Here is a 10,707-nt window from a genome sequence, read left to right on the forward strand (position 1 = left end):
TAAAGAGAAGAGTCATAGCAGGTGTTACGTTATGCCATGTTATGTACCTAAGTGTAGGAAGCTTGTGCTGCCCTTTGAAGCCATTAATTACAGATTTTGTTTTTTACATTTATGAATACTACATTGCACTCTGTTTGTTAGACAAGAGCTAACAAGTCTGAGATTAGTTTCTCTTCAAAATCGAATATTTTTTATCAACTCACTGGAGGAGGAGTTTGTGTTGTAACTGATGTTTCCTGTTGTACATACATTGCAGCTAACAACGCTGATACTATACACCAGGCCTAAGAAATATGAATGTTATACGAGACTCTTTGTTAAAGGATGTGGTTCAGGATGATCCATATGGACTAGCTAAACACAAAACATGAGAAAAGATAAAATTCCGTATTTCAGAATAGAGCTCACATAAGTGAAGCACACACTGTCTGTTGGAAAGTCTCTGCAGAGCAGGGGTCCTTGTATCACTTCGCCACTGCTTTTGTTGACAGCAATGAAGGCACTGCTAACTCTTGACAGGGCACTGAGCTCCACCACCTTCTTCTTTAGCCCCTCCTCATGCTCTCCTCCATTCTCCCTCTCCTCCACCTCCAGGGAAAGAGTCACTCAGCCAACCTGTGGACTGTGAGGCTCCAGACAGGAGCGAGCTGCCAACACAGGGGAAGCCTTTTTCACATTTCTACAAACTCTCGATCTACAACTGTTAGGTCATAGTTTTACAGCCTAAACAGAGCTAACCAAATCAAACTTAAGCAGCACAAATACATCCACATCAACAGTTATTTGCTTTCCCTTCTTCAACAATAAACCATTTTATGCAAATGCTGTAGCATATTAAGGCTGAATAAATAAAATAAAATAAAAGCAAAACAATTATCAATACTTTAGTCTCATATTTCTAAGTTTATTTTTCAGTTGAAGTGTTGCATATACAAAGAAATAATAAAAGTGCAAAGCAACATATAACTTTAAGTGGTTACATGGCTGATTCTGGACAATTACATACAGTGCAAATACAGCAAGGCACATAGTAAAGGCAGATGTTGCAGACTAATATCATGGTAAAACTTGACTGGTGGATTGTTTTTATTTGTGAAAACAATCTTGACGGTGAGGCCACTGTGCTGAACAGCTCAGACCCCCAGAGCATCTTTCTGCACGCTGCAGCCCAGCAGAGCGTTTCCAGCATCCACACAGTCTGTCCCACATGATGCTGAGAATTTAAAAAAGTAAACACATACCAATATAGTTATTAATGTTGGTAACAGCTGATATTAACCAGCATGCATTTAAAAGAAATAGCAGTTCTACACTTAAGGAAGGTCTTACCATTCTGAGCACGGAGCCATGATGCAGCCTTCGCTGCCAGAAGCTCCCACTCCTCCTTTGCATCCATGTTGAAAGCATGAAGCCAGATCAGAGCCAGAATGGTGGCCCACACCTTCTTGTTGACCTAATTTATCAAAGAAAAACAAATCACACACAGAAAAGGTAAATAAATCTAAACCAAAAAAAAATCTACAACAATCCACCTGAGTGGAAAAATGGTTTTTAACATAAGCAATAAGTTTTAGTAACAGGGCAGCTGGGTGGTTACTGTATAATATCACACTTTGGTGCAGCTCAGTGGGAGCTGACAGGAATTTGAGTATGTTTAGTTTGATGCTGTGTTAATTAGGTGCATGTTGAACATTTCAACAGTTTTCTGTGTTATCACTTCCGTAAAATAAGAATTTTTGGCAACGACCCACCGGTCCAGGCTTTGACTTTTCCACCTCTTTACTGGTCCTTCCCAGTGCAGAGGCCAGAGCCGCATCAAGCAGCCAGCAGCCAGACGCCTTCTGCAGGGAGACCAGCTGCAGCAGGGGGTCTCTGTGGGAATGCTTGGGGGCAAGATCTTTAGCATCTTCAATACACAAATCTGGGGGAGTTTGGGTAATAAAGTAAACAAACAAAAATAACAATAGGTAAGAATTTCAATGGCAAATCCCACTGATAATCCTTCATAAAGTCTTTAAATTATTAATTACCAATGCTATCTAGCATGAACTCTGAATCACTTGCCATGTCTGAAAAAAATAAAATAAAAAAAAAGTTTAAATGTTTCTGCATTTAGAAGACACTTTGATCCAAAACAACTTACATATGACTTACACATGTCTCAATGTTCAAGAGATAAAGAGAAGAAAAGCATTACAAGCAGCACATAAGATAGACTTCAGTACAAGAAGATCCAACAGTATGAACCGATACATGAACCACTGCACATGAAATTAGAGCAGAAGAGAACGTTTGAAAACAAATAAATAGGATTCAATTCATTGAAATGTGTTTTAGAAATATACCATGTCCTTCAAGCAAAAAGGCTTCCTTCAGCCTGTGGGGTAAGTTATGAAGTTATTTAGCATGAAACAATCAAAATTTATCCTCCCATATTCTAAAGTTCAAATAGCTCCGCCGAGCTACAGAGATGTTAAAAATAAGCAAATAAAACTAAATAAAAAGTGAAACTTCTTTAATTGTGAAGTTTTAACTTTAACTGGCTATTACAGTCAGTTGAGCCAGATGAGGCCTCGAGGCGTCAGAGGAGGTTTGAGATTTGAAAGGTCACATCAGCAGATAAACTATAAGTTATAAGCTGTTCAAAAACAAAGAAATTGATTTTATTTGACTTTGACTTTGACTGGATGCTCTACAGCTCTTGCTGTTGGAATGTGGAGGGGATCAGAAATTGTAGAAACTCTAAGACAGATATGAAACCAAAAGAACAGGACTGAGCGTGGATTTCTATTTTCATGTCACTTTTTGTGATAAACTCAAAGTGAAAAATGTATCTTCAGGCTCATCTGGCAGTGAAAACTAAACTGAGAAAATTTGACCAAATAACATATTTTTACTTACTCATTGGTGGTGCACTCATAGCACTCCTCTTACTTCTACACTTCTTTAATGCTGAACATAAAAAGAGCAACAAATAAATATATAAAAGGGAAGACATGAACATTAGTTAATAGACAGTAAGTGATAGAAACCACAGATGTGTGCTCACATCTCATTTAGTGTTTCACATACCTCCCATTTTTGGTACAGGTGCAGAACAGGCCATCATCATTGGACCTGAGCGATAAGAAAATAAAAAAAAACAGAGAAAAATTAAAGTGAAGACATTAAACTGCAACTAATGCACAATGTTTGTTTAACAGCTGGTTTCAGAGCTTGTCACAATGAGTCACAATAAGCTGTTAAAATGTGCATTTCAGTAGTTAAAAGATTCAAAACATCGCAAATGCAACTTTGAACTAGCAAACACATTTGTGTTTTGTGAAAACATGTATAATCTGAACATGCAAACACAGTGAGCACAGACAAAATGCTGCATCTCCTCTACAACTGAAACGCTATAATAAGTTATTAATGACTTTTGTTATGTTAACAGCAGATGCATGGATACTGAAACACTTTTAGCAGTCTGACAATTATTCATTCAAAAAAGTGTTTTCTTCACACTGCCACACACACACACAGCAGTTTAAGAACAACCAAATGAATGAAGATGAAAGGAAAAGTGCCCCTGAGTATTTCTACACTTTATATAAAGACTAAACTTTTTACTCAGCTTGACGCGGTGGAGCAGATCTCATTGTGGAACAAAACACTGAGATTACAGAATGAGACATTATATGAAGATCATTATTTTGATAAAGATATTTAAACTCATAATTCATTCTAAAACAGTGAGCAGGTTAATATTTGTCCACTGACACATCTTTGGTTATTTTTGCTATGAACCAATGCATACTGAAGTTACAGCTGTGCAGAGACTGTAAATGTGCAGAGTCAGTTCTAATTTCAAGGTATTTGCATCCTAGCTACAGGAAGGGTTTAAGAATTATAGTTCTGTAATATCTAGAAAAGTCTTTTTCATTTGGATAATTGAATCAGAAGTTGTTTAAAGTACAGGTGTGGGCTACTTCTGTACTTATAACATGCAGTCAGATAAGCTTTCAGTGCCAATTAAACTGTAAAAGCAAACCAAATCCTACACAAAGAAGGAGAAGCGGGCATTATTAAAAGCATGAGAGATGAGTAACCTCCGGCTCTTTTCCAGGGATCCTAAAAGCATAATGTACATAATAATATCAAGGTATTCCTTTCTTATGCTATGCTCACTGAATCATTTTAACAGAAAAAAGCTGGGAACATGCTGTGGTCAACATCCAACGAGCACACTGTGTTTGAACTGAGGAAGTTTCTTCCTTTTTCATTTACCCCCAGAAATAACTGAATAAATAACTACATAAAGCACTCACTGGCTGTTGCAACATTTCGGCGCAGCAGAGGTCCTTGAATTGACTCTCCGCTGTCTTTGTTGACAGCAATGAAGGCGGTGAAAGAACTGCTCACTCCTGATTGGACGCTCAGCTCAACCACCTTCTCCTTTACTTCTTTGTTTTGCTGCTGTCTGTGCGCTCCCTCCTCTGATTCCAGGGACCGAATCAGAGTGCGAGCAGCCAGCCTGTGGACCGTTAATCTGCAGACAGGAGGGAGAGATGCAGAGAGGTACAGGTTGTGTTTAAATATTTTGTTGAACACATTACTGTACCCCACCTTTCATTCCTCTTTTTATATCCTCAAAACCCTTCACTCCTTGTATCTTAGTCTCAGCCACCTGTGGTGTGAATGGGAGAGGTGAGAAAGAAACATGAGGAAAGAAGAATGGAGGCAAAAGCTATTTAACATGTCCAACGAGTCAGATGAACGTGGACACACATATTTCCATATAACTCAGTTTACAGTGCAGGATGATGCTTCATGTTCCTTTTAAATGTCACTGATGCTGAACAGATTTCTGCCAACAATACATCTGTGCATCCTCACTGATAGCTCCCCCTGCAGTCAACTCTCCTCATTCTTCACTACTTCTCTGTTTTCAAAGAGACACCCTCCAATATAATCTGAGCGGATCAGTGTCCAGGCAGGAAAATGAAGGAGGGAGCAGAAAGGGATCGATAAAAAGGCACTAATAAGAAGAAACTAAAAGCAGATTAAGGTTTAGTTCTTTTTCTTAAAGAACAATCATTATGTCCTAAAAAGAAAGTAAAATAAGAAAAATAAAAGAAATAAACTAGTTATTGCTCATGTTTCAATAGGACAAAAGAACCTCAGTGAGTGGGGCTTTGAGCTAAATGCAACTATCAGTACATCATATACTCAGAATAATGGTTTTAATGCTCAACATTAAACTAAAAACAACACTCACAAAGTCAGCATCTAATTCTGCTGCAAGACAAGAAGCTGTTTTTACCCAGTGTCCTCTGCAGATTTGAGACTAAAGTGCAGCTGGTTCTGAGAGGGTTGACCCGCCAGGCTGTACTTCACCGTCACAAAGCTCTCTGCTGCTTCTGCACTCTGAGAAATCTTTAACAGATTAAAAAAAAAAATCCATCTCTGAATAAAGATCAAAGCTCAAAACGTAACCCAGAAAAGCTGCTTCAACATGAGGTGATGGTGTTCCCACCTGTCCGGAGAGCTGGGCATAAATCAGTGACCTCTGACCCTGGAAAAGTGCAGTGATTGGTGGAGACAGGACAGTGGCAGACACTTTCTTTGGTAAATTCCATGTTACTGAGATGTCTTCCACTGCTGACTGCAGAGCAAATCTCAGCGACTGCATCACCTGGTGGTCAAAAAAGAAATTGGTAAAACGTCTTTTCTGATTTGTAATTATCATTTCTTTCCTAACAAACATGTGTTTTCAATGTTTGCTTACTTTTGGCTGCATCCTGTCAGTTCCTGTGATGAACTGAGCGTGACCTCCTCCCTCCTTGGCCATCCCATTGATGAGAGCAGAGCTCGCCCCTTCCCCAATCCCAAAAGAGAAACACCTGCAATACAGCAGTTTGTTTTCAACACACACACAGCATCGCAACATGACACTTATTGTAAATCTATGTTGTTGTTTTTTCACCTGTGGGAACCTGAATTCTTCTTAACAAGATCTATAACTTCTTTGGTGTTCCCCACCTCTCCGTCAGTGAAGATAAACAGCTATGGGAGGAGAAAACATGTTACACCTGTACATATGATGAATAACAGGTGTGTAACTCTGCTGTTTCAGTAACACAGGGGGTGTTCACCTTTAAACACATAAAGAACAAGCAGAACTATGGCAAATATGAGATTCTACTCAACAGGTTTGTCCAGGCTTTTACTTGGAAAGGTGTGAGCACAACAGTAGGAACAACAGAGCGGACAAACCCAAAAATGTTTAAGGTATTAAGGGTCACCTGCAAATTACACAGGGTGCTAAGATTTTGATTCTAGGAGTGAGTCAGAGGTGACGCGCTCGCAGAAAGCAGTTTTATGTTGAAAAACCAACCGGATTTTCTTGCGTTTCACAAGTACAAGTTCCTGTCTGCGCCATCTGCACCAAAACAAAAGCTTAAATCTAATGGAGAAAAAAAAGCGTCATATTTTACTGGACCACAACAAAAAATCTATACGTTTTTCATAGTCTGATGTATAGTCTACTTGATAAACCATTAAAAAAAAAAAACAACAACAAAAAAAACATCTTGACAGCACATTGTGGTATTTCATGTTTTCTGTTGAACTGATATTGGGAACAAATTGAAATTTTGTTTTCATTGGACAAATTTAAAAACAATATTTTGAGAAAATATTTCTGCAAATGCAGTGGTTAAGTTCCCATTAAAAATATGCCTACGTGTAAGATTTATCTACACAAGAATCAACACTTTTCATGGTTTCACTGTTGTGTGGTAATATTTCTTAATAAAATGTTTCTCAACATTACCCCCCCCCAACTCTGTTACTGTCACAAACCGCACCCTGCCTGTATATATGATGAATAACAGGTGTGTAACTCTGCTATTTCAATAACACAGGGGGTGTTCACCTTTAAACACATGAAGAAATAGCAGAGCTATGGCAAATATGAGATTCTACTTAACAGGTTTGTCCGGGCTTTTACTTGGAAACGTGTGAGCACAACAGTAGGAACAACAGAGCGGACAAACCCAAATATATTTAAGGTATTAGATATGTTGATACACATTCGAGGCTTATGCTATACATAGAAATGGATCTATATGCAAACCATGTGTCTGAGAACAAAACTAAATATTTCAGACATCTTGGTTCTGCCTTAGAAGGAACAACTTGAGGTTAACCGAGACACTCAGAGACGTCTCAGCAGCTTTATGTATGAAGCTGTGTTTCACAAGAGGAAATAACTTATGCATCAGTCAGAGCCCCAGATAAATGACTTTGAATATCTTGCTCTCTTTTTCCTGAGATTTACAGGCAAGGGAAGAGAGGAGCATTAATGTGTGTGCGTTATTACTTGTCTGGGCTTCTTGGGAATGCAGGGCTGGCTATAAATGTGTTTGAGGGGCTGAAGAATCTCTGTTCCTCCCAGATCAGCCTGCATCTGCTCAACTTTCTTCAGAGCATCCTCCATGGTCTTCTCACTGTACTCCACACTTGTACTGCCATCAGAAACACAAAGGGAGGAGGTCCAGTGTCATTTCATTCACTCTTAAGACCCACCTCTTAAAACATTAAATGAGAACATATTCCCTTTATAGGCCTAAAATACTGAAAAGATTATTCATGCTAATTTTGTGGACTGAATCCCGTACGGGAAGATGTGTTCAAAGCGGGACCCAAAACTATAGATATTGAAGTAGCAGCCCACTGGTAAGCTCTTCAGCAGAAGCAGCAGAGTATCCTAAAAAAGACACAGAAGATAGTAAAGACAGCTGTCTGAGACACATATGAACTTTTCATTGTCCAGGTAATCATCCTTATATACCCTTGCACTGCTAATGCGTGTTTCTTGCCGCTTGCTGTTATTGATGGGACAGCCCATACTGCCGGATCGATCCATCAAGAACACAAACTCTCCACATGAGGCGGGTGAGGACAACACAGACTGGGGGAACTCAGGGTACAGGCTCACCATCACCACTGGATCACCCATCAGAGTGCCTGAAGCACGAGAGGGAGGGATGGAGAAATTAACACAAATCTACACACACACACACACACAGAATAACGGCTGAAGATTGAAGATGACAACATTTTTATATCTGAACTAATAATATGATAAAGATTCACTCACCAGGCTTGGCAGAGGCCTGTCCTTTCTCCACCACAGCAGTGGGCTGGTGGGCATCTTTGTAATAAATCAGCAGTTCAACATCTCTGTCAAACTTGTGTCCTGCAGCCAACTTAACCTGCATTAAATACATCAGTGTGTGGTCAATTAAATCATTCATTTGTAACAACCACTCAGAGCAGAAGCTTACAACTCTACCTACAGTGGCCTGTGTCTGATCAGTGTTGAGGTACTGAAGAGGCTCCAGGGAACTGCTGGACTCTACTTTAGAGACTGGACGAGGAGCAGAAACTCGGGCACAAAAGGACAGGCTGTAGGGCACCAGAGAGGCTGGAACCGAAGTCACCTGGACACTGACACCTTCACTACCTGCAAACAACGTGACAGACAATTACTGTTTCTCTGGTCTGGGAGACCTTTGTGAAGCTGGTGGCTACAAACATAACTGTCTAGAAATCTGACTTCCATCCATATCAAGTTAGGATGCTGCACATTGCAACGCTTGGTATGAGCATGTTTGGTGAACAGTGAGTTCAGCTTGGTGGTTTTCCTACCCTGAGGTTGGTAGCGAGGGTTGAGCACAGCAGGCAGACAGAACCTCAGTCCGTCATCAGCCTGCACAGCCAGCTCAGTGACATACTCCAGCCTGATGGAGGCGCTCTCTCCTGGAGGCAGACTGCCCACACTCATAGAGAATATATCTGGACTCTGCTCGCTCTCCTCCAACAGGAAGGCCTGCTGACCGGAGCTCAATGCATCATCGTACTCCTCACGAGCCTGCAGTGCACATAAAGCACGTCAGTAACGTTCACTTCACTGTTTCAGCTTCATTATAGTGAGTCAATCTTTGTGTCCAGCTCACCTGCTGCTTCTCCTTCACCTCAGCTACAATGTGTATCTGTCCAACCTGAGCACTGAAATGACACACAGCAGCATCTCCAGGAAGAGGGAAGACAAAAACAGCCTCCAGAGGTTTGTCCTCCTTGTTCTCGTACTTCAGAGTGGAGATCACTGTAGCTACATGATCCTTCACCTGCAGCTCCACCTCAATGTGCGTCAGAGGAACTAAAAAAAGCAAAACAATGAACATTTTATTGCTCTTTAAATCAGACTGAATAAAGTTTAACAATGAGAAGCAGAAAATCATATCATCAATACAACCAATAGTAGTTCTTTTTTTATTTGAAGAGGACATGACTATACAGAAAGATATTTGTTAATTTGATTTCCAACAACTCCGTACCTGGTTCCTTTTTGGCAGTTAGCAGACCACAGCAGTTCACCATTGTATCTGTGCAACAAGGAAGTTTGAGGATTCACTGTAATGCGACACATTAGAAAAGCTGTATAGATTTTATATATAACAACAGTCTGCAGCTTTTTGTCATCAGGATCTGTGGCAGTATTAACAGGTGCGTTAGAACAGTTTAACTCAAAAGAAGAACGCTCACCTGTTCAGACAAATCTCCGCTGTGTTTAAGTTTTACTGCGGCTCTTTTCCCTTGTCAGTGTGCACTGATGATTGCTTCCAAAGCAGTGGAGATCGTTCCGTCGGGAACACTCGGTTTCGACATAGAATTCCGGGTGGGTGGAGCTTCGAGATGAAGTTTGCGGAAGTAAGAGTGTACACAGACACACCTTCCTTATACTGGCTAAGGTTGTTCCAACTTGACACGTTGAACTCCTACCATACAAAATGTGTTCTTTCAATTGGTTCGTAAGCTTTTATCAGTCTCGGTCTCTTATAACAGAAAAAGGTTTGTTCCTTTTAAGAGAGAATATTCTCCAGGTGGGGACGCAACTGTTCTCTGACTTTCTTTTCTCCTCACACATACTACATCTGACTTGATGCCCAAATCAGATATCGGGAAAACACAGCAAATGTAGCGGCATGTTTGGGAAATGCAGGACTATCGTCGAGTTTTTACTCACGTGAACGCTTTTTAACGTAGGAAAAAAACGATCTTCTCACGATGTGTGTCATTTTCGGACATTTTTACTTGAATACGCGCGTTCTTTTATGTCTCTATATGCTACTTTATAGTCTTGAGTCCTGAGGGGGAGTCTTGTACGCTTTATTCACATGTGTTTATTTTACTGTCGGTTCTTATTCTTAAGAGGAATATTTCTCTCAACAACAAGAAAATACAAGGTTTTAAAATGCGTCACGTTTGTTACTGCGGTCCAGAGCTGTATTTACTCTGTAGGTCAAACAGCCGCTCCAACATTTTCTAGTGCGCCCTTATTGCAGACTTTATGGCAAATACTTTGAGACAATTTGGAAAGTCAGCTCTAGCTTACTGCAGCGTGTGGAAACTTTCGGTTTTCAAAATAAAACGGGTATTAAACGCGTATTTAAAAAATATGAAGAATGTTAAGATTTGATTTAAAAAAAAAAAAGAAATTAAGAGTTGTGTCTCATAAAACGAGTATGATCCTGTACTGATTTTAAGCTAATAGGTCACATCACTTGGAAGGAATGCTCATATTTACATGATGAAATATATTAAGAATTAGAAAAGAAAATATGAGAAGTGTTAAAATGCTATAAAAAGAGGTGTTTC

General features: G+C 39.9%; 1 protein-coding gene across 3 annotated transcripts; it reads right to left on the reverse strand.

Annotated features, from left to right (window-relative positions):
* Nucleotides 1–1,056: 1,056 nt before the first annotated feature.
* Nucleotides 1,057–9,715, reverse strand: LOC140314592 (von Willebrand factor A domain-containing protein 5A-like). Of its 3 annotated transcripts, XM_072392891.1 has the most exons (20): nt 9,595–9,715; nt 9,387–9,434; nt 9,006–9,208; nt 8,698–8,920; nt 8,346–8,512; nt 8,147–8,261; nt 7,838–8,013; nt 7,665–7,753; nt 7,367–7,511; nt 5,969–6,048; nt 5,771–5,885; nt 5,519–5,677; nt 5,306–5,418; nt 4,311–4,531; nt 3,073–3,117; nt 2,902–2,952; nt 2,031–2,069; nt 1,752–1,921; nt 1,330–1,453; nt 1,057–1,213 (listed from the first exon to the last, which is right to left on the reverse strand). In XM_072392891.1, the coding sequence occupies exons 2-20, from the start codon at nt 9,427–9,429 to the stop codon at nt 1,134–1,136; spliced, it is 2,358 nt and encodes a 785-aa protein (XP_072248992.1). In that variant the 5' UTR covers nt 9,430–9,434; nt 9,595–9,715; the 3' UTR covers nt 1,057–1,133. The 3 variants fall into 3 exon arrangements, with proteins under 3 accessions (XP_072248992.1, XP_072248993.1, XP_072248994.1); XM_072392892.1 differs by lacking the exon at nt 2,031–2,069; XM_072392893.1 differs by lacking the exons at nt 1,057–1,213; nt 1,330–1,453; nt 1,752–1,921; ... (1 more) ...; nt 2,902–2,952; nt 3,073–3,117 and adding an exon at nt 3,386–3,655.
* Nucleotides 9,716–10,707: the final 992 nt, after the last annotated feature.

This window comes from Leuresthes tenuis, unplaced genomic scaffold (genome assembly GCF_036924035.1).
Source record: "Leuresthes tenuis unplaced genomic scaffold, fLeuTen1.0.hap1 SCAF_9, whole genome shotgun sequence".
Classification (NCBI taxonomy): domain Eukaryota; kingdom Metazoa; phylum Chordata; class Actinopteri; order Atheriniformes; family Atherinopsidae; genus Leuresthes; species Leuresthes tenuis.

What these genes read in the sequence shown, in the direction of transcription:
- LOC140314592 (XM_072392891.1), bottom strand. Translation starts at nt 9,429, where the DNA reads ATGGTGAACTGCTGTGGTCTGCTAACTGCCAAAAAGGAACCAG. An exon ending in ACAGGCCTCTGCCAAGCCTG is followed by an intron (nt 8,014 to 8,146) that starts GTGAGTGAATCT and finishes CTCGTGCTTCAG; the next exon opens with GCACTCTGATGGGTGATCCA. An exon ending in AAAAGTCAAAGCCTGGACCG is followed by an intron (nt 1,454 to 1,751) that starts GTGGGTCGTTGC and finishes TTGATAAATTAG; the next exon opens with GTCAACAAGAAGGTGTGGGC.